General features: G+C 36.1%; 1 protein-coding gene across 1 annotated transcript in view; it reads left to right on the forward strand.

The window, feature by feature from the left end:
* ABCB5 (ATP binding cassette subfamily B member 5) overlaps positions 1-23,971 on the forward strand; it is a 77,340-nt gene that overhangs the window by 47,040 nt on the left and 6,329 nt on the right. The window contains exons 19-25 of the mRNA XM_016217003.2: positions 1,508-1,591; positions 8,394-8,597; positions 11,535-11,635; positions 12,656-12,796; positions 19,988-20,144; positions 20,495-20,692; positions 22,760-22,966. Of these exons, the coding sequence (XP_016072489.2) occupies positions 1,508-1,591; positions 8,394-8,597; positions 11,535-11,635; positions 12,656-12,796; positions 19,988-20,144; positions 20,495-20,692; positions 22,760-22,966 (1,092 nt within the window). The remainder of the gene's footprint in view (positions 1-1,507; positions 1,592-8,393; positions 8,598-11,534; positions 11,636-12,655; positions 12,797-19,987; positions 20,145-20,494; positions 20,693-22,759; positions 22,967-23,971) is intronic.

The raw sequence follows: 23,971 nt of genomic DNA on the forward strand, positions 1-23,971 counted from the left end.
TGTATAGTCATTTTACCACCAGGAATAGAAGAGACAAGCTAATTTTTACTCAACACAAGTTATGTTCTAGAAACTCTGCTAAGTGTTTGAGCATATATTGCTTATGCTGAGAAACAATCCCTAGAGTATACAATTGCTGACTTGAAAAGCAGTTCTGTACAACTTGTTGATTGAACATCAGATAATAACTAAGACTAGTCACATATGTATCCTATGCTTTGTGTGTTACTATAGAATCAAGAACGTAATATTCAATAATGAATTCTCTTTCTACATTTTAACATTCCATTGCGTCTAATAATTCTTTATGCAATTCATGTCATATTGCAGTATAGAAACAATTAGAACATTTATAGTATATTTTTTTGTATATACAATAAAAAACAGGCAGTGTCTTCCAGTTCAAGAGTACTATAGTATTATTGTTGCTAATGTCAGTTCACAATATGTTAGGCTCTTGATTGGGGTTGTGTTTCACAGTGACTGTGTAGTGTACATTGTGTTCTCTATAGGATGCCCTTTGGGTATCTGGGACCCTAAACTCTTTGGGACATTTTCCCAATTCATGGGCTTAGAAAGTAGTGCTGTCAAGCCAGGGTTGCCTTATTCCTTCACGGGAGTTTTTCTCACATGACTTCATGATTAATGCACAGCCCTCATATGTTAAGCTTTTGCTTCCTTAGTTGGCAGAAATCTGTATGTAACCTGGGCATCAGGTTCCTGGTTGGGTTGGTGTAAGTCCACAGTTATTTCATTCACTAAAAAAATGTCATTTTTCAGAGACAGTCTCTACATAGTTTGAATCCACAAGAGACATAAGTGGTTTGAGTGAGTGGGAGGAAACATTCAATAGCTAATAAAAGGAAATCAGTATTCCTTGGGTTGAGAAGTGCTAAGTGCTGTGTGTGTTTGCTGTTGAAAATGAAATTGGGTGTAAGATGATGTTCCTACTGCCTGTCTTTGACCTGTCTCCTTCAGATTGCATGCTTCTTGGCTGCAGGGGCCTTACAGTAGCCTTCTTCCTTCTTAGCTTCTCACAATGGCCAGGCTTGTAAAATCTAGAGGGTAATATGAAGTGTCAGGGAAAATCTTGCCTCTGTGGGTCCTAAGAAGGAGATGGACCTTTTATTATTAATTGGTTTAGGTAGAAATTTTGGAAATATTTCTAAGTTCTATTGTGCATTCCCTTTTTAAATAGGGTCTGCTCTCCACAAATTACTTGTGGAGTAAAATTACAAATTACTTGGTAGTTCAAACTGACCATTTTTAACATTGATTATTATAACAATATTGTGGCACAGCAATGAGTCCAAGCTGTTGAACTTAAGTTTCAGTTTATATTTAAGTATAGATCTTTGTGAAATAGGAAACATAAGTAATTTGATCCATGATATTTACAAAAATTAAGTGTGTGTGAGGAGGCAGGTAAATGCCCTGTGACATAGTACAGCAAAATAACTCAGAGAATCTTTTTGATAATCGTATGTTAATTCCTATTTTTCTCTAGGATATTTCCTGGTTTGATGATAAGGAAAACAGCACAGGCGCCTTGACAACAATATTAGCCACAGATATAGCACAAATTCAAGGAGTATGTATACTGCTTTTATTTTTAAATAGTATATGTATGTGGTATGCCTGTGTGCACAGACACAAATGTCTGTACATATATGTTAACTGTACTGAGATGACTCACATCTTTAAGATCAGGTAAGTCCCAGGTCTAACTGAGAGGTCTTAGTAAAAGATGTAAGGAAGTTTTAATAAAAAAAGAAAGTTAATTTTTTTTTCTTCCCCTAGAAAATGAAATCTCATTTACAATCATGTCTAACCAGTCAGATTCATGTGTACATCTGGAAAGGATCCTGTGCTAGTTGTTATACAGATCAAGTTAGAGATATGTGTAATAATGGCTAATCACGTTGTGCACAAACAGAATGTTTAGGCGTTAAATTCAAGATTGATGACAGAATGACCAGTATTTCAAAGTGATGCTTAAATAAGTGTAGGGATTCGGGTAGTACAGAAGAGATAAGAATAATTTATTAATTTTCTTCCAATTATTTTAAGAAAATTAACCTTTTTATCACAAATGGGACTTCAACTATGATTGAGAAAATGAGTGTAAAACAAGCTTTCATACTTTTGATTTAAATGAGATAAAGCTTCTAATCTCTTTGTTAAAATAAGAACTCTAGCAGTTATAGACTCTCCTTTTTCCTTATGAATGTGGGAGAAAAGGAAAGTCAGTGATGTACCTTGGTATGACAGAAAAATCTTAAAAGTATTTTTTATTTACAAATATTAAAATGTCAATTACAGCATTGCTACTAGAGCAACAAATTATCAGCTGAAACAGCCCATCAAAATTGCATTTTATTTTGGAGGCTACTTCCACAGGACATAGCCACTATTCTAACTTCTGTAACTTCTCTAAGACCTCTTTGTTCAATATATACATCCAAGGATAGATTTATATTACCAGAGAGTAAAACAAGTTGGTTATAGCTGTAAATATTCACACACATCCATATTGGTTTGGAAAACTAATTTTATCGTACAGAAAGATCTCAAGAGGAAAGGGGCATCGCCTTTATCTCTTCCTGAAACTCTTATTGATAATTTTGAAGGCAAGGCTCTAAATTTCATTAGATAGTATTTAAATTTTAAAATAGGGCTGAGGAACTAAATTTCACTGGTGTAAGTAGGAAAAAAAGTGATGGAATTTCACTTAATAAAGTAATGAGCATAGTATTAATCTTCCATTGCACAAATAGAATTATGTGAATGACAACATCTTTATTTAGGAATTCCAGGTTTCACTACTTTAGGCAGAAAAATTAATTCCTATAATTCCATTTGAATCCCCATTCTACAGAATTTACTGTGGGAATGTTTTTCTTACTACCTACCATTTAGATCTTACAAGAATTCAGTGAAAAGGCGTTCTTACTGGCAGCTGTATTTTACATGTGAGCCATCTTTTAGCAAGTATTTACTTTAACAAGAACAAATTAGGATTGAAAGACCAACATTACTTTAAATTCATTTGTTGTTTCTAATAAATAGTGTTGTCTCTCATCAAGAGAAATTAATAAGAATATTTGTGAGCCTGATTCCTTATAAGCAGACTAATACAGTTTGATCACTTGAAACTTTATTGTTGCAGTTAGTAAATGTTGATCTCATAATAACTTCAGGACAGGTCAAATCATTTTCATTGAATGAGAAGTAATAGCTAAAAAAAAAAAAAAAAAAAAAGTTGTAATACTGATGGCAGATTTTTAAAGTTGTTGGATTTAAAAAGCAAAATAACCAAAGAAGGATTTCATGAGTGAGACTATGTCTACTAGCATGGAATTCACATAAACCCTTGCTTTCCCATGTAAAGATAAATTCATATAGAACTTGAATGAATGCTCTTTTTATTGAAGGAAGAATTATTTACCAGTCTTATTTGTCCACTATTTCTTTTCTCACAAAGACATACCACACTAGCAATGAATCATGAAATAATTCAGGGTCATATTTCCTATCATAGCAATTTAAGACCTATTTCATCTCAGTTTCTTCATTATGTAATTTCAGTTAATTTCATTTTATCAAATGTATTAGGGTGAATGTTGATAAAATAGCTCCTTAATAACAATAAGCATTATTTTGAAAACTTTATTAATGACCAAAAATATATGCTCCTGGCCATTTTTTAAAAACTTTGATACTTTGAGAGCCATGTTAGTGAAATAAAGTCATAGGACAACATGATTCCTGAAATAGTTGATTGAATACAACTAATTTAGCAGTCTGAAGTAATGGTGTATTGCCAGTATATCTGTCCAACAGACTATTTTCTGTGTAATATGTAGTTTTACTAAAGGTATAAGGCCATTTTAGATTCTTTGGAAGACTAGATTCCACAAAATTACAAAGATATTTTTGCTATATATTTTAGCAACCCCTTTTCATCAACCAAAAGTCTTACTTCATTTTTGTCCACAAGAAAGTGTGTTATCGACCACTATAGTGTATACTTGATGTAATACTGATAGACCCAAATGTTAGTTACAAGAATTCTTCTCATCATAACTATAATTATATTGCCCAAAGAAATAATTTTTAAAAACTCAGTTATGAATTCCAAAGGCCCAATGAATTGATTAGGTATAACTAGGTTGTCATTATCTGGACAACGGTGACCTCATTTCTTTATTTAACTTTTTGACATGGGAAATGTATAAAATATCTAGTCATTACTTGTGATTCAAACAATGTTAGTAGCCATCAAAATGACTTTACCATAGTATAAGTTTGGCATAGTATAAGTTTGGCATATAATCAAAATGACTTTACCATAGTGTAAATTTGGCATATAATTTCTGTTTTGCCTTACAATTTTAGGTTGAATTCATTTAGAGACATTACCAAGTCTACAGCAGCAGAAGCTAAAATGGTTAAAGATGGTTCTTCTTGTAAAGAAAAATTTTAATCTCAGCTCTGAACTCAAAATATTGCAATGAAACTATCACTGCTAACCTCTCAAACTTTTGTGTGGCAAGGCAAGTCAAGATAGTCAGCTTCCATTTTTGACAAAAATTGAAATAAAGATGGTTAAGTTTATAAGAGCAAATGAACTTTACCATTCACCATACTGGTCCAATAATGTGTGATAAATTCAATTATTTTCCACAAAATACTTACTGATGAATAATACAATTAATAATAATTTTATTACATTTTCACATAAATTTGTCCAATTAAGCCTTTTTTCTGCTCTCCAAATATTTTTCACCATCATCAGTTATAATACTTCTTAGCAGATTCCACTTCGGGTTGTACTGACTTAGCTTTTTCTCAACTTCTTTGAAAATATTCTCACCTGTATTTGTTCGATGCAGACTCTTCATAGCAGCTAACTTTTCAGTCACTTCAAACTCAGCATTGGCTCCTCAAAAAACCTACAGTTGAGCAGCATCAGTAATATATGTCAACCCATCAAGGGCCAGATAAAGCTAATCAAAATAATCTACCTTGGTTTGTAATTGACTATTATTGCTCTCAAGGTTTTCAACTTTTTGAGCAACTATTCTCACCAAAACACTAATGGTCTGATGCAAATTTATGCTTTCTAAACACATTTCTTCTACTGCTGCAATAAAATGATTTAATTAACTCACTATCCATAATAATGACATTCTTTGCTTAGCTAATAAATGAGCCACTTAGAAACTTAATTTTAGCCTCATTTGCCCTTTTTTTTTTTTTTTATGAAGAAATTATATTAAGATGAGATACTTCATTTTAAATTTTCAGGGAGTAAGCTGGGGAAATTATAGGGCTCACCTTATTTGTTTCCCATCTCTTCCCTTCGTTGCCTTAAGTTCATTACCTTGAAAACAGTTGGTTCATGTGTTTTGTCTATTTTTTTGTTTGTTTTAGATAGGAGCATAAAACTACTCCATTCCTCCGAGTTAGCCAGAAACAGAAATCCTACCATATGGAATTTTCTTTCTACAATTGTGTACTGAGTTTCCTTCCCTTTATTTTCTTATGCTAGCCATTCCTCTTTGTATGCTGTAATTTTCTTATACAAGTTGTATTCATCACATTTAGCATAGTGCCTTAGACTTGGTAGGCAGAGACACTCCATAAATAATTGTTACCTAAAGAATTATTTAATCATGATTTTCTGCTCTTTGTCTCCAAGAAAAAACCAACTGTATCTTTGAGCATGTTCCTAAAGGATCTAAGGAAGTTTCATTAAATTTTCTGATTCCAGTTCTAAATTCATTCCAGAGGTACACTGTTCTTATATCTTTAAGACCATTTTCCTTTCATTCTTACCGCATTTTTCAAAGCCGGATGTCTGTTATTTTCTGTTCATTCTTCATGGAACAGGAAAATATATATTCAGACTTTTCTTATTCTACCACCATCACCAAAAGGCAAGGTTTGTGGCCTGTTCTTGGCTGAAATGACTGAATATTTCAATAAGTTTCTGGTAGCTTAAACTAAAATACCATATAAATAGGTATATAATCTTCTTTTCAAGCAGCAGATTAGTCACACATTGGGTAAACAAGGATATGCAAATGCAGGTAACTTTATAGAAAAGTACGTGCCAAGAAACATTCAAATAGAAGACTGTCTCACCAAAAAATTGGCAAGTTTACACTTAAATGTTTTGAGAAATGAGGTTGATGTGTATGGTCCTTAGACTAATTTTAAGTGACTCAAATGTTTATGTACTGTGGCTCAGTTAGGCATCTCTACCTCTTTCTCTAACACACTGCATAACTTTATACCTAAAAACATTTCTCTCCTCATCCTTGGACTCTCAAGAGACAGAGTGTAAGTCAGCATTAACTACCAAATGACATTCCTCCTTCAGCCTCAGAAGTCTTATTAGAGTCCGTCTGTAATACCCTAAGACACTTACAATAGGTTTCTGTCCACCTTAATTTTCAGTATTTAGTGGTTGGTTTGGTGTTTGCTGTTGTTTGTTTTTACTTTCTTGGAGTTTTCTTTGGTAACTTATTGGGAAATTGATGATTATTGCCAAATGCAACTGAAGCCACAAAAGTTTTTCTTAGGAATGAGGCAGAGCCCTGGGGGCAGAAAGGGCTTTTTATTGTTGTTATTGTAATGAGTATACTAATTTGGGAGTACTTTAGTGAAAACTGACATCATCTTTTAGAGAAGCAATTTGACAATAGCTACCAAGAATGTAAGAGCGTATACCGTTTAACATATAACTCTAGACTAAGAATTTAACATTAGGAAATAAAATATAAGCACAAAGATTTCACACAGAGACACTCACTACATCTTTGTTATTAATAGTGAAACATAGGAAGCAATCTAAATATTTTTGAAGACTACTTATAATGACCCTGGAAAAAGCTTATAGTATAATGTAAAAGGATCAAAGCAGGGTAGAAAAGGCTACATGCACATAATAACCCTAACTTGAATATGTATATATATCTATGCCTGGAAGGATGTAAATTTTAGCATTATCTAAACCTTTTCCAACTGTTGTACTTTCATGATCAGACCAAAATATGTTTTAAAATGTGAATTGTGCCCTGGCTGGTAGCTCAGTTGGTTAGAGCATTGTCCCAATATGCCAAGGTTGTGGATTCAATCCCTTGGTCAGGGCACCAAAAAAAGGAAAAAAGAAAAAAAAGTGCATTGATATTTTGGTTGATTATAGCTGTGTTTCTAGGTAAATAAGGTTCTCATTTTTTCATCCCAGTACCAAAAGAATAACATTTTGTTTATTACATTTCACATGTCCTACTGAAAGTTGATTCATAAGGTATGTAGTTCTTGTAAAATAGTCTTAAACTTATTTCTACTTATTTAAATGTTTTAAAATTTTCCTTTGCTACCTTACACCATGATGTTTCCAACTCCTTTTCTACTTTGATATTGTTTCTTTAGACTTTGCTTAGTGAAACCAGGTTATACAGTGCAGAAAGGGAATGCAAGATGTCATATCTAAAATGTACATTTTAATGAATATCCTCAATTATTCAATCCAACTCTACCATGGCATAGTGGCTGAGTGTGCCAGCCTTCCATCAGTGCTGGAGGAAGGGGTGGGGCTGGATTTGGAGCGCACATACCCTGAATGGGCACACGTGTGTAGCAGCAGCCTGATGTGGAAATGCCAAACCAGAGCAGAGTGAAGAAGATATCCATGCAGGGGAGAGGCAGGGGCCATGATGGCAAACTGATTACATACAGAGATTAATCACATGAATCTATTAAAGAAAATGAGAGCCAGGTTTCTCACTATTGAAGAAGGGATAACAAATGTTGGGAGAAAGCTGGAAATAACCTTGTGGTGTTGGATTGGAAGTAGGTATTGATGTGAACTAATGCATTTCAAGAAATATAACTAGAGAAATAAATGAAGATTTCAATGCGTGCATGCATCTACACACACACACACACACACACACACACACTCCGAAGTTCTGTCTACTGTCATTTAACTAACTAATAATGAGCACAACTGGCACCATATATTGACTTTGAAATAACATTCTCCACTACAAGGAATCAAGACTCCTTGGAGAAAAACAGATACCAGGAGCAGGGTCTGGAAAATCTTTTTGTATCAGAAAGTAAGGACTTATTTAAAGAATGATAGGAACATGTCAAAGGATAACAGTATCAGACATAAGGTAGACAGATAAAGCATAATGACTCCATAGTACAGGACATTTTTTAAATATGGGTATTATTTAATCTCTAAATATAAATTCGAAGTTAAAATCTAAGTATAAATCCTAAAAAAGGCTACCTTGTTTTGCAAGAAACTATAGCAGCAATTCTTATAAATTTTAAATTAACTGACTTTTTTTCCAAAATATTTCTGACTATAGGCAACAGGTTCGAGGATTGGTGTCTTAACACAAAATGCAACTAATATGGGACTGTCAGTTATCATTTCCCTCATATATGGATGGGAGATGACACTCTTGATTCTGAGTATTGCTCCGGTACTTGCTCTGACAGGAATGATTGAAACCTCAGCAATGACTGGATTTGCCAACAAGGATAAACAAGAACTTAAGCATGCTGGAAAGGTAAAATACAGACTGTTATTATCACCATAACATTTTAAGAGAAAATCAGAGCTCCCATCTTTACATATGTTAACTTCTTTCTTAGAAATGTCTATAAAGTGGTGTATATGTATTTAAGTGCACACAGACAAGCTAAAGATGAGGTATAGATCTGTTCTAGCAGTAGGGTACATGATTTTGATCATGGACTCTGGAGTCAAATTGGCTGAATGAGAATCCATATTCTATCACTAAAAAATGTATGATATGAGCAAGCATGTCAACATTTCTGGACTTCAATTTCTTCATCTGTAAAGTGGGAATAATAGTGTCCACTTGTACAGTTTTGAATTACACAAAACAACACTGAGCATTATTATATGCAAAACACTTAGAATAGTGTCGGGACAAGAAGTACTCAGTAATGTCAGCCATTATTACTGTTACAGTATCATGGGGGAATTTGCTAACGTGATTCCCCATTCTCAGATATTGAATAATTACATTTTCTTGAACAATTCTGGGTATTTTATTTTTCAAGAGAAAGAAGAAATATAGTAGTTACTGAATACAAAGTGGTACACTTTTTTAGTGATAGTGCCTAAAACAAGATTTTAGATAAGAACCATTTTTATGTTGATAAATATGAACAGTTTATTTAATTTCTTGGAAAATGCTTTCACATACTTAAGCTTCTCAGGATCAATCATAACCATAAAAATAATCATTGTGTTGGAAATTTAGGGAAACATTAGTATTGTATAATAACATCTAGTAATTGAAAGAGAGGTCATTTGATCTAATCTGGTGCTCAAAGTAGGACTCCCTTGTACAACATCCCTGTCAACCTGTCAAGTGTCCATCCATCTCTACCCACCCTTTCTTTCCAATGGCAGGCAGTGCATTACTTTCCGAGTTCTTTTGCTTTTTTTTCCTTTTCTTTTTTTTTGGTGGCCATCTATCTTACTTTTCTTAGCTTTCATCTTGGTCCAAAGCCTGTTTCTCATGACAGCTTTTAGGAAGTTGCATTATGTAAACACCGAGTCTTGTGTTGGCCATCCATCCCCAGGTCTTTAAGCTGTTCTCAGGATATAGTTTCAGAGATCTTTATCACACCGGTAAACATCCTCTGAATATGAAAATTATTTTAATATTTCTTTTGGTTTGTAAGACAGTGACTATCACAGTTGGCACATTATAAATAGCATGAATACTCATGAAGAGGGATGCCAAGCACATGACTCATTAAAATCTGGTTTCCAGACCCTTGGATCTTTCCACCTCTCGCACTAGATCTAGACCCTTGGAAGGTCTGCTTGGGCACTACAGACTGAACCACTTAGTATGTATCTGCCTCAGCCACAGTGAAAAGTTGCTTAACTCTCCCTGTATGCAGATTATCACAACTTCCAAATTAATGGGGCCCTAATTAATTATGTTTTACTCATCTGAATTTTATGTTATGAGCTTTAGTTGTATATGTGCCCTTTGATTTTTTTCCTTTTTGTATTATTAGAGTAACCACAGAATATACAATCAGTAATTCCAATCAAATAGGCAGTAGCTTTCCCAGTAGTTTTAAATCAATTTACCAAACACCATAACTATTCTAAGCCAATAAAACATATTGCTCCTTCTTTGGTTGCATATGTAGATTTTGACAAATCATCAAATGTTTTATTTTTTATTTTTTAATTAATTTATTTATTTTTAAATATATCTTTATTGACTTCAGAGAAAGGAAGGGAGAGGGAGAGAGAGAGATAGAAACATCAATGATGAGAGAGTCATTGATCGAGCCCGCAACCCGGGCATGTGCCCTGACCAGGAATCGAACCCTGATCACCTGGATCCCAGGTCAATGCTCAACCGCTGAGCCACGCCCGGCTGGGCCAAATGTTTTATTGTTTAGACTTAAAGTGGCCATATTAATTTTTTTTAAATGACTGTTTTCTAAAGTTTTAAATTTCTCCATTGTGAAAAATGGTCACAGAATTTTTTTTGTTCATTTCTGTTTTTCCTCAAGGCCTTAGTATTCTTACCCATTTTCCTTTTATACCACAGAATGTTACAAATTGAGGTTTCTTTTAGTTCATTTTTAAATTAATGAGAATTTCAAACAAAACATCAAAATTGAGAGTAGAATCCAGGTTTCCTTACCACAGTCCAGAAACCTAGTCCTTTCCTGTAACCCAAGTTCTCTTTCAGAGACCACCTGGTGTCCACTTAGGTTTTTCTCTGTCCCATAACCTGCTCTGCCAATCTGGAAACAGAATGTGAAAACAGGAAGGTTCTCTTTCAAGTCAACATGTGTTCTCATGTTCAATAAGCTATTCTAAGCCAAAAGTCTCCACCATTTTGGATCCCATGTGTTTACTCCTTTTTAAAAACTATGTAAAATATGAAAACATTAATTGTATTTAAATTAAATATCTTTTTTAAGTTCACAGACATCAAAATGAGAAACTGTTATAGCTATACAGAATTCTATAGCTACACCCCATGTTACCTTACTGCAATGTTCCTGAGCCTTTTGGTTGCCATATGTCTTTCTGTGCTAGAATGAAATAGTTATTTATTTGATTCTCAGCTGTCTTCTCCTTGAATTATCTTGTAATTCATAGGACAATTCCTTTACATAATTACATATGAACATAAGGCTCAGTAATGTTTGATCCTTCTGCCTATAGAAATTCAGTGAAGACTTGAAGGGGGCTAAATTTAGGTCAGTGGACTAAATCCTTTCAAAAGAAATTTTCCTTGAGCCTATTATCCCACACTGTTATTTTCTTATCTTATTTTGGGGAAAGAAGAAAGAAAGCTAAGAAAACGTATTAGGAAAACTTACTGCCTTGGTGTACTTAGTATGTCCCCTGTGTAAGTGACTGAAATGCACAACCAGGAGAATTTTAACCATTATTAATTTTATTTCTATCTTTTATTGTCCTGTTTTATAAGGTAGCAACTGAAGCTGTGGAGAATATACGTACTATAGTGTCATTGACAAGAGAAAAAGCTTTTGAACAAACCTATGAGGAGATGCTTCAGACTCAGCACAGGTGACTGTAGATTCATACTGACCCCATTAACGATTGTTTGTTCCTGTAAAGGCTGTCCCTGATGACCCCAGTGATTTGCCTGTCAATTCATTTGCTCTGGAATCTTTCCTAATAATGGCATATCATAATTTCTCATTTGACGTCGCCAAGAGAAGACTAGAAGAGGAATCGGGAGCAAGCACCGTTAGAATATGTTTTAGGTCCTCCCACTTTGCCAAGTGCTTTTACTAAGTGTGCACCTTTTTCTCATTTTCCTGAAGTATGGCTGAGGAAATATACTCAAGAAAAAAACACAGGACTGCTGAGCCTTTTAAACTGAATCTCTGAAATGACTATACTCAATAAGTGTGACCACCCCTTTTAATTTTAAAATATTCATTCTTATCACATTTACTCAGTGATCCTCTTTATATTACTTTATCAGAGAGATAGTTTTGTACGCTTTTACACACATGCTTGTGGTTGGTACTGACCTTTAATTTCACTATTTATTCTCCTAGTGAAAGATTAAAAGATAAAATATTTCTAAATACTTCTAAACAAAATCTCTTTAACTTTTTCATAAACTGTCCTTTCACAGACTTATCCATTCATTTGAAAGTAAATAGAGGCAACTTTGTTAAACTGAATTAAGTGTAAAGCTATAGGCCCTGGCTGGGTAGCTCAGTTGGTTAGAGCATCGTCCCAATATACAAGGTTGTGGGTTTGATCCCCAGCCAGGGCACATACAAGAAACAGTCAATGAATGCATAAATAAGTAGAACAACAAATAGATGTTTCTCTCTCTCTAAAATCAATTTTTTTTAAAAAATTAAGTCTATAGCTATAGAGAAAATCATTACATTTTCTGTTTTCTCTCTAATAATTTTCAGTAGTTAAAAAATAACGTTCTCTCTAATTCTTAGAAAAATGCATATCCCCTAAATTACAAGTCTAATCTTCCATTGATTACTCTAGATTTATTTAAATGTTCTTGGTATACCTTATGACCCATTACTTAGTAAATTTTGTGCATTTCAGAAATACCTTGAAGAAAGCACAGATCATTGGAATCTGTTATGCATTCAGCCATGCTTTTGTATATTTTGCCTATGCAGTGGGGTTTCGATTTGGAGTCTATTTAATTCAAGCTGGACGAATGACCCCAGAGGGCATGTTCATGTAAGTTGTACAAAAATATAAAACCTATAAATGAGTCATGTACTTAAATTGACTGGAAAGATGTCTAGTTTATAGGCATTATCATTTGAATCATATATGTGGGAAAGGTATGCTGGGAAATTTTTAAATCTTTTTGCTTTTTTTTTTTTTAAGTGTCTAAAAGTTTTTTAATATCTGTAAGTACAGCCTAGCTGGTAAAATACTGGTAGTGATATAATACAGGTAATCTCAGTTAAATTCCTAAGCAAATTGCTCCTTGTTTTAGTTTATTAGAATTTGGGAGTGTTGGGGGTAAACTGTACCTCCTGGTCATCCATTCCTTCTGGAATTTGTGAGGCTTCATGAAACTCTCAAGGTGGAGGTGACTTTATCAAATATGACTGTAAACCAGTGAGTTCTTTGCTAAGCAAATATTCCAGAAGAAACACACACAAATGAGTATTTCCCTTCAGAAAAGTGACATTTGGAATTGATTATGGCATCCCAATTTGTTAGAACTTCTCTTGGAATTCTGTTCACATAGTTATGAATTTTGCATCTCTGCCTTCCTTTTCCAACCTTATCCACCAGTGCCTTTTTTGTGACCTGCATGTCAGCCCCACACTTGCCATTTCTGTCCCTGGAACTTCCATCTCTTTGCACTTGCTCTTCTTTCTTCCTAGTACAATCATTCCCCAGGTCTTTGCTGAGTTGCCTCTTTCTCACCATCCAGGCCTCTGCTTCTCAGAGGGATTTTTGCTGATGGCCCTAAGTAGTCCCCTTGCCGCTCCTCATCATCACTCTCTATTCTATTACCATTTTTTATGTATAACACTTACCATTATATAAAATTATCTTTTGTATTGAGCTCATAGACTGCAAGCTCAGGGAGGGCAGAGCTTAACCTGTTTTGGTCACTAATGTTTCCCTAGAACCAGAAACAGAAGCTCGGCACGTAGTAGGCACATAATAAATATTTATTGAATGAATGTCTGAATCAAAAATAAAGGGGGAAATTTGAACTGCGTAATTAAGCGGTCTAGTCATTCCTGGAAATGTGCTTCCAGAGTCGACTTTTTCACATTACTCCTGTTTTTCACAGATTCTTCCAGTTTTCTCCCCTTTTACAGCCACATGTCTAACACCAGGTACTTTGGTAGCAGGACTGGGTCTAAGTCAAAGACAACCATTTATATAAAAATGGGATGTTTATAATCAGGAATCTACTTCTACATACTGAGATTTGTTTAGATTAAAGCTAAGTAAAGAATTTTCTTAGTGAATGATACAACCTTGCCCTGGCCAATGTGGCTCACTGGTTGGAGCTTCAACCCACCACCAAAAGGTCACAGGTTCAATTCCCAGTCAAAGACGCATACTTGGGTTGCAGGTTCCATCCCTGGCCCTAGTAGGGGCTTGTTCAGGAGGCAACCAATTGATGTGTCTCTCTCTATTGATGTTTCTCTCTCTCTCTCCCCCTCTCTCCTCCCTTCCACTCTCTCTAAAAAAAAAAAGAAAGAAAAAATCAATGGAAAAAATATCCTCGGGTGAGGATTAACAAAACAAAACAAAAAAATGATACAACCTCAATATCATACTGATCACTATCATGCCTGCAAGTGAAATCAGGCAAGATGTTTCTTAAAAAGGACCTTTCAAGACTGCCAACCATTCTGTTCATATGATAATCACTATAACAACAAACCTTACTCAAATATTAAAGATTTTTCATGCATTATCTGATTAATCCTCTCAACCACCTTGTGAAAGGTTATGATTCCCATTTTATAGATGGGGAAAATTAAGACTCAAGGAAGTTACCTAACTTGCACAAAGTCACTTCATTAGCAAGTGGCGGAGCACAGATTTTAGCTCATGATTCAATATGGCAGAGGCTTTGCTTGGTAGACATTTTTTTAATTATTATTGTCATTATGATTACTATTGTTACTAATTCTGTAGACAAACTTTCACAAAATCTATCTGTAAAATTATTTTTTTAAAAACTACTTGCTTAGTTTTTTGAACATTTGATTATTTAGAACTGTGCTGATTCTTAACATAAATGGAACAAATAACTTGTTCAATGTTACTTTATGACCTTAAAGTATAAGAGAATCAAAAAGCCGCAATACAAGTCCTTCTCTTACTGGTGTACCACACTTCCTGAATTACTTTTCATTAAATTCATAAAAAGGGTCATTTCTGGAGATAAGCATTTTAGCTGTCAGAACATATGTAGAATATTAACATTAAGAGTAATGATTAAAAAACAATATCACATTGGTGTTTTGCAGTGTCCTGAGGAAAGGAAGAAACAGGGAGCTATCTGAGCTAAGGCAACTAATAGCACATTGTGAGTTTTATTCAACCAGACTACAGACGAAATAAGGATACCCATACTTTTATAGTATGGGCAAAGGAGTCTCTGGGAAATATGGGTACAGGGATATGAATAGATGAGATCTGTCTTTAACATCAAATTCTCCAGCCTGCTTGGAAACCCAATATAGCGCCCAACTACCATGTCACAAGTGTCCCTTTAGACACACTACATTACACCTGGCCTAGGTTCTGTGCCTTCCAGCATCTAGGGTGATAGACAGCTTTCTATCTAATCAACTAACTGAATGGAAGAGTTTTACAAACATACTCCCTCCTACTATAACTCTCCTTAGATAAAAAAAACCTAGTGTCATTCTCTAAAAATCAGTGGTTTCCTAACTCACCAGTCAAGGAGCTGGTTAAAAATGCAGCTATCCGAAGCTCACCTCACAAATATAACTCAGATATTTGTAGATCTGGTACAGGGCAGGGAATCTACAGTTTACCAAACATCCTAGATTATTCTGAGGCACAGAATCTGAGAATCACACTTTCTTTAAGAAATAAGAGCATGGGGACTGGATCCCAGGCTGCTGTCCATAGTTGCTTTAAATGTTAGGGTTTTCTTTTGGCCGCTACCAGAAACCTCCTAGAATTATATAAAAATTGGGGAAATCATAGTTTAGTTTATTGTTAAAAATAAAGATGTTTTATTCACCCAACAAAATGTGAATGTATTTTCATGATTTATAGCTACAGGGATGGGTAGGCTGTCTGTTTTTTAGAAATGACAGTGTGCCTTAGAAAGGGATATGCACAAAGGGAGTTTTAACAGCAGAATCCCTTGATGTGCTCCTAATATCAGTTTATCAGCATGGCTACTATTAGCCTTAATTTGTTCCTCTTTAAAAAAGGCAACATGTATTTCTTATTGTAGGAACTGTCTCCATCCATCTGTTATTATAGAAGTTTCTCTGAAATGAGTATTTTTTAAAAGATGATAACATTTTCACTCTGCTGCCTTGCAATGAATGCATAGCATTTGGAAAATCTCTTGTTTAGGTTCTTATACACGTTTAGTAAAACTCTCCCCCTCTACCTCTGTTAGCCCTGGCAACACCTTTGATTCACTTCATTATAAATGTGCACACTTTGAAAATTACAAAATCATTTTCTCCTCTCTGATTTTTAGTGCCTTTAAGTTAGTTTCTGGCTCACTTGCCTCTTGCAGTATAGTCCAGAAACCACTATTGCCCTGCAGAGGTTTCTGTAACTCTTCATACCCCCACTTCATAGCTTTCCTCTCTGTTTTTTCCTTCTTTGCTATACCTATTAGCAGGAAGCGAAGTAGGGCACATGCTAAGAAAGAATCAAAGCACGACAGCCTTCAGTACAGTAATAATAAGGCCACCGCCGTGAAAACTGCCTGAGAAGCAGAGCCAGGCAGCTTTTGTGTTGTGGCCTCATCCCCTAGAAACCCAAGTGCAGTTCTTGACAGGAAATCATATAGGACTTTGAATATTCAGTGTAATTACAGAGCAAAAGAGCAATAGAGGTAGGTTTTCAGTAAATATTGATAGTTGGTTGATAGCCTGAAGTAATTAGGGATAGAAAGAAGCAAGCTAGGCCACCACCACCATCTTTGCTCTAGGCTGGGAAGCCGTGGAAGATGTGTCATCATTGTAATCAGGAAAGCAACCTCACTTAGCCAAAACAAGGAAAGTCTTTTTATGCTCACTGCAGTGGCACCCACCCAACTCCTGAGCCAGCTCTCCAGAGATTATCCAGAGGGAGGAGGACAGGATGAGAAATCTGAATAGAGGGGTCAATGACTGAAGGGATCTAAAGGAGACAAATCAAGGGAGATTTGGTATCACAGGTCCTCTGAAGATTCTAATACAGGAAACAAGTGGTAACAAACCTCAACATGCAGAGAATGAGAGCTCAAGCCAGCTTTCCACTGGAAAGAGCACCATGTAAGGAAAAACAGTGAGCAAGGATGTTCAAGTTCCAGTCCTACACTTTCACAGTTATGTGACCCTAGGCAAATGGCCTGATTTCTGTGGGCTGGAGTCCTCATTTGTTAAGAAGCAATGGAGTTCCTGCCCTCCTTATCTCCTACATGATCAAATGGCACCGTGTATATGAAAACATTCTATAAAACCCAAAGTACCAAATAAATATAAATTGTATTCTTTTTGTCATTTGTTGAGGAAGGAAGTTAGGATGGGAAAAAAAGAATTTGGGGGTTATTATATGGATGTTAGGAGGAAAGAGTATGAGTACTGGAATAATTGCAATGGCCACCTCTGTGAAGAAAGATTTTCTGCCTTCCAGTCAAAAAAAGGAAATTAAGTGGGGACTTCAAAAGTTGTGATTTGATCTGCTGTGCTAATCTATATCTATAGAAGTGTGAGAGCTTATTTTCCAATAGGAAGTATGCCATTAACTTTCAGTTCTATGAGAATAATAACTTAAACATCTGTTGAGCATTATACTAAGCACTTTATAATATTTTTTTTAATGTAACTTCCATAACTTTCTTAAGCTTAAATTGTGCATGGAAGAAGAAATCTTATCTACAGTTTATCCTTATATGTATATATACTGAATTTATACTGCTATATTGAATGTATAGCAAAAATCTTTGGGTTGATAGGGGTTGAGGGAGAAGAATATTGAGCAGGAAGAAGCCTGGGAAGGATTTTCAGGTACTTAGGCATCAGGAGTTTGTTCAACATGAAAATAATTTCTGAACTATGTAATGTTTCTTATAATCTTATATGCATGAAGGAATATATAAGCAATTATTATAGATTAATACTTTAAAAAATGAGTTATTAGTGACTTTAAAACTTTTGTCATTATAGCAAATCATTCCCCTTTATAAATTCCCAAATAGGTGAAATTTCCCAGACAAACAATGACATGGGATGCTGGCCTGAACATTTCTCTGGAGTAAGCTCTTGGTTCAAATGCCCACAGGCGTTTGGACCAGATTTGAAGGATGTGGTTTAACTCTGGCATAGAGTTACAGCACTGGTTGTGCAAAACATACTTTTTGAGTAGAGGTGAATTGCAATTTAGTTCACTCTAGCTAATTGGGCCAGACTGGGTTAGGACAGATTCTGTTGCAGACTAGTCTTGGCCTGTCTTTTTCCCACCTGGGGGGAAAAATATAAAGAAGGTGAATGTCCCTAACTCAACATCCAGATCACTCAGTATAGTCCTCATCACCATCAACCACCATCCCACTCACCCTTCCCTCAACACACACACAGTAAAGACAGCGTCAGGACTTTGAACTGGTATTCTGCCTCCTCTGCTGAAACTCCTCTTCTTGCTCTGTTGTTCATTCACCTCACACAGACACAAGTTCTGAATGGAAGACTCCTCTTCCCATCTCGGTAAATTTCCATTTTATGAGGGACCTGACAAAGACATTAGCCTCTGTAGTCTATGCCTAATGCTTTAACTGACTTCTAATGGTGGAAATTTTAGGACAGGTAGATATTCTGGGACATGTCAAAACAGAAGAGGAGGTATTTTTTCTAGTGTTCTGAGAAGCCTCTCTTCCTGTGGAACTAGAATCCAGGTCTCCTGACTAATAATCCAATTATCTTCCCATCTCACCTGCTGACACTTGGATTAGACTGAGGCTTAATTCTGATTTAGTTTGATGTTTTTCTTGCATTAAGAAAAAAAGAAAAACCTCTGATATGTTACCTAAATTCAGTAACCACTTCTAATATTTATAGTTGGGTATTAGGTATTGTGAATGGCATTTTGAACTTTAAACAATTTCTGTAAATATTAGTACTAAAAATGCCTTGACATCACAGTGGCTACAATAATTTTAGCATCCAACATCTAAGCAAACCGGCTGTTTTTATGTTTTATACTATGCTTGACATTTGTAAAGACAAGATTCAGGACCTGAGGTCTGGGTCACTGAAGAGACTGCATCAACATCCACCCCTTGGTAGATGCCATCTCTGGAGAAATTCATCAGTAGCTCACACCTGTTTACTTTTCTGTGATCCAGCAGAGAAAACAAGCAACTGGGTTCTGCGATATCCTTTTACTGACTAATGTTTAAATATTATCAGTGAAATTTATCCAGTCTTAGTTGAATTATATGTTTAGCATGCTACTGAGATGCATTATGTTTCATTCCAGTAAAATGTTTTCATGTCTAAAATGAAAAAAAAAGAATAATATTTAACCATGATCATATAGTATGCCACATTTCCCTGAAGGCTCTGTATGCTTCCAGGTAAATCTGCATGCTTACCATTTTATAATTGACATATTTTGAAACTGAGATCATAATCTATAGCAAACTTAAAACATCAAAGCTCTTCTTCCAGTCTTGTTAAGGTATATTTTAGTCAGATTTGGTGGGGAGTTTAACAAACTCTGTATGCTTTACTTTCTTTAAATCATCAATTATCTATTCTAACTACATTATAGTATATGCAAAAACAGGAAAAAAATTCATATCTAAGGTGTGAATTCAGATCTCTCTTCTGGAGACTCATCCTTCCTGTTGTCAGTTAAATTCTCTCTCATATCTCCAAGCAAGTGAGCCTTATATCAAGGTGGCTAAAAAGTCTTATATTCACTAGTTAGGGCCTTTGATCTGTGTCTCTAATTGGAAGAGAAATTTTTAAGATTACCTGAGCTTCAAAGGTTATTGTGGTGTCCAGAGCAAAGGATGATCACTGTGTAGCAGAAAATTACAAAGGATATGTCATTGTTGGGCCTTCAGCATTGGCGGTGTTGTCTGGATCAAAAGATTATATTTCTGTGCCTGCTTTCTCCTTTACTTTTAGAGCTCGATTGTTTGAATTGCACCTAAGATTCACCTGATTTCTCTTCTGATAGAGTTTTTACTGCAATTGCATACGGAGCTATGGCCATTGGAGAAACACTTGCTTTGGCACCTGAATATTCAAGAGCCAAATCTGGGGCTGCACAACTGTTTGCTTTGTTGGAAAAGAAACCAACTATAGACAGCTATAGTCAAGAAGGGAAAAAACCAGTAAGCACAACTATGATTTTATATGTCCACTTATTGTTAATTGTCCATATTAACAGCTTGTCTGCAGGTTGGACTGTGTCTGTATAGTGAAGCTGAAGGAAACCAGGGCTTTTAAGCAACTTTGTGAAGTCCAGTAGTGAAGACAACAAGAAGTACAGATAAAAAAATCTAAATGAAAGTAACAAACCAATGTGCAATGAGCAGCTCTACAGAGAGGAATATGATGTTTAAAATTAAAATAGTGTGGGACGTGCACAGTTTTCAGAAAGTGCGCAGCCAATGTGCTATAATGTGTTACAACCTTTCAAAGTCATCCTTCTACTCTAAATGCTGCCAACTTTCTTTCACAGGACACATGTGAAGGGAATATTGAGTTTCGAGACATCTCTTTCTTCTATCCATGTCGCCCAGATGTTCTCATCCTTCGTGGCTTATGCCTCAGTATTGAGAAAGGGAAGACAGTAGCATTTGTTGGGAGCAGTGGCTGTGGGAAGAGCACCTCTGTCCAACTTCTGCAGAGATTTTATGACCCCATGAAAGGACAACTAGTAAGACTTAATTTAAATACAATTTACCTGGGGATTAGCAGTGCTATTCTTAAACATTCTCTTGGGCTTAAGCACCCTCACTGGTTTGGGTAGGGCGAAAAGTACAGTAGTTAAAAGAAAGAGAAAAAAGAACTATCCCTTAACTAAGAGGATAAACAAACCGATGACAGAAATGATGGGTAGGACTTTGACACTAAGTATAAAGACCCAAAGATTCTTCCTCCATTATGGCAGTAGAAATTTTGATCTCATAAGCCATGGGATTCTTTTAAAATACAGGTGTTTGGAGGACCAGTCTAATATCCATATCTGGGCTCACTCTTTATTCTGTTCTGGTTTAAGACAGAGATAATAGTTTCCTCTGCCTCCTTGGTTCAGGTTTTCTGCTGTTTCCACTGGCCATCTTCAACCCCTCCACCCCCAACTCCTAAAACCTTATTATACATGATTAGGGCTTATCTGAATCAGCTCTATTACGTCCTGCATCCTGATCTCAAAGAAATGGAACCTTTCCCTCCTTTGAACTCCAAAGACTGTTTTTCTCACCTAGCACTTTTCTTACTTTACATTATATTCAGGCTTTCACTAATCCTCTCCCCCCCAACCACCACATTACACATATATACAAACACAGCCTCCTGTTCTGCCTCATCCTTCTCACACAAAAAAGTAGAAGCCTCTAAAAGTCAAAAACTTTTATTAGTCCTTATTAGTCCTATTCTCCTGCAATTTAGTCTTTTCCCCATCACGGATTCTCAGTGACTGTTTGCAAAATGGAACAGTCCAAAATGGCTCCCTTTTTACCAATAAGTCCATAATGAGTAACAAAATTAGGTACCACTCATCTGTTGGCACATAGCATATGACACTCCCTCCTTTAAACTCTCCAGTGGTTTTCCATCACAGAGTTACCCATAGTCCATACCATCAGTCAAGGTCCTTCATGATCTGGCACCTGCCTCTCTCTCCAAACTCCTTTCCTATCACCATGCCCTCCCCTCCCCCAGATTGTTGTGCACTGTGTCAGTCTAACTGGCTTCTTTATATTCTATAAATTCATGTATAGGCCTTTGATTTTGCTATTAGCCTGGTTAGAATGTTTTCACTCTTCTTTGCTGGTTCCTTCTCATCATTTATGTCTCAATCAATGCTACTTTCTTAGGTAGGACTTCTTACATAACTCTATAAAAAATAATGCATCTACCCACCCCCTTCCCGCATCCCCACATCCTCAATCACTTTCTCTCCCATTATCCTGTCTTCATGACACTTTTTCTAAGTTTGAGTTCTTTGTTAGTGTGTTTATTGCCTGCCTCTCTCCACTAGAATATAAGCTGCAGGTGTGCAAGAGCTTTGTCTTGTTTACCACTATTTCCCCCATGCCCAAGCCCCTTCACACAGTAGGTTGAATGTTATTATATGAACATGTAAATAAGCATGGCTATGTGCAAAATGACATGTTTCTAGCCCGGCGTGGCTCAGCAGTTAAGCATCGACCTAGGATCCAGGAGATCACAATTCAGTTCCCGGACAGGGCACATGCCCGGGTTGTGGGCTCAATCCCCAGTCGGAGATGTGCCTGAGGTAGCTGATCAGTGACGACTCTCCCATCACTGATGTTTCTCTCTCTCTCTCCCTTTCCCCTCCTCTCTCAGAAATTCATAAAGATACATTTAAAAAAAAAAAAAATGACATGTTTCTACATGTGGGCTACTAATATAGTCTCTGAGCTTTAATAAAGTAGGGACCTGTTACAGTGGAGGTTGGTCATTTTCCATGTGACTTAAGTGCAGAGCAGCAGGCTTTACTCTAGACTCTGGGCAGGTCTCTAGAATATGTGGGCATTCCTAGAAATGTCAGGTCAGTTTAGGAGTTGATATTTTAGTCATTTACTCACTGTCTGCTTCTGAGACATGATTTATGAGCCTTCCTTGGGTAACATTATGCTACTAAATAGTTTGAATGCCTGACTTTCTTGTTATGATTTGTATATGTTTGAATACAGTGAACTGTAACATGATATAGTGTTGGATCTTCACATACCATTCTCCATTCTGGTTTTGGCAGCTTTTTGATGGTGTGGATGCAAAGGAATTGAACGTACAGTGGCTCCGTTCCCAAATAGCAATCGTTTCTCAAGAGCCTGTGCTCTTCAACTGTAGCATTGCTGAGAACATCGCCTATGGTGATAACAGCCGTGTTGTGCCATTAGATGAGATAAAAGAAGTAGCAAATGCAGCAAATATCCATTCTTTTATTGAGGATCTTCCTGAGGTAAGAAAATATTTGAAACCTTGAACTACAAAGCTGCCAAGTTAGCCTAGGTAGTTCAATGGGCCTAAGTGGTTGTTTTACTTGCTCCTTGTATTATACACTTTATTACCAGGATCTAATGTACAGTTAGATGTAAAAAGCAAAGTTTGAGATTTTATGTGACTATTTTTTCCAAGACCAAACTATTTTAATATTCACTAAATTAAATTTCATATTTTGATTCTTCAACTTCTATCCAGTTACACTTTATTTTTGTCTATACCACCACTATGCCCCTCTGGATGATCCCAGTAGCCTCTTAATCTGTCTTCCTGCTTTTAGTCTTGCCCCTTTATAATTCTTCTTCCTCACAGCAACTGGAGGGATCCTTTAGAAACATAAATTAGTTCATATGCCTCCTGGTTTAAAACTTCCTAATGGCATCCCTTTGTACTTAGAATAAAGTCCAAACTCTTCATGTAGCTGGCAAGGCCTTTTGTGACCTGGCCCTGCACACCTCTCCAGTTCCTTCCTCACAGCCACACTGGCCTCTTTTCTATCTTACAAACATACCAAGTTCTTCCATACCTCAGGGCATTTGCATTTGTTCTTTCTTCAGCTGGGACCTCCCTTCTTCTGGATCTTTGTAGAACCAGCTGCTTAACTTCCAGGCTCTTTGAAATGTCACCTTTGCAGGGGCCTTCCTGGACACTTTATTTAAGAGTCCCCACCACGCCTATCACCTATCACATAGTCTTCAGGGTGCTTAGCACAGCCTAAAAGAACCCTGAGTGCTTATTGACTTGTTGAGTGTCTCCTCTCCCCACTAGAGTATTAGGTCTAGTGCCTGCCATTTCTGTCACCTCTCTGTATTGGCTGTGACAGCTGACACAAAATCTCAGAAAAGTTAAAAATGTTGGCTAACCATAGAGAAGACTTTAGCATAGCAAGCATTGATACAAATTCAGGAATAGCACACTGAGATAGGTAATTGTAATTTAAAGTGCTTGTAACATGAGTTTTTAT

Source organism: Miniopterus natalensis, chromosome 10 (assembly GCF_054644295.1).
Source record: "Miniopterus natalensis isolate mMinNat1 chromosome 10, mMinNat1.hap1, whole genome shotgun sequence".
NCBI lineage: Eukaryota > Metazoa > Chordata > Mammalia > Chiroptera > Miniopteridae > Miniopterus > Miniopterus natalensis.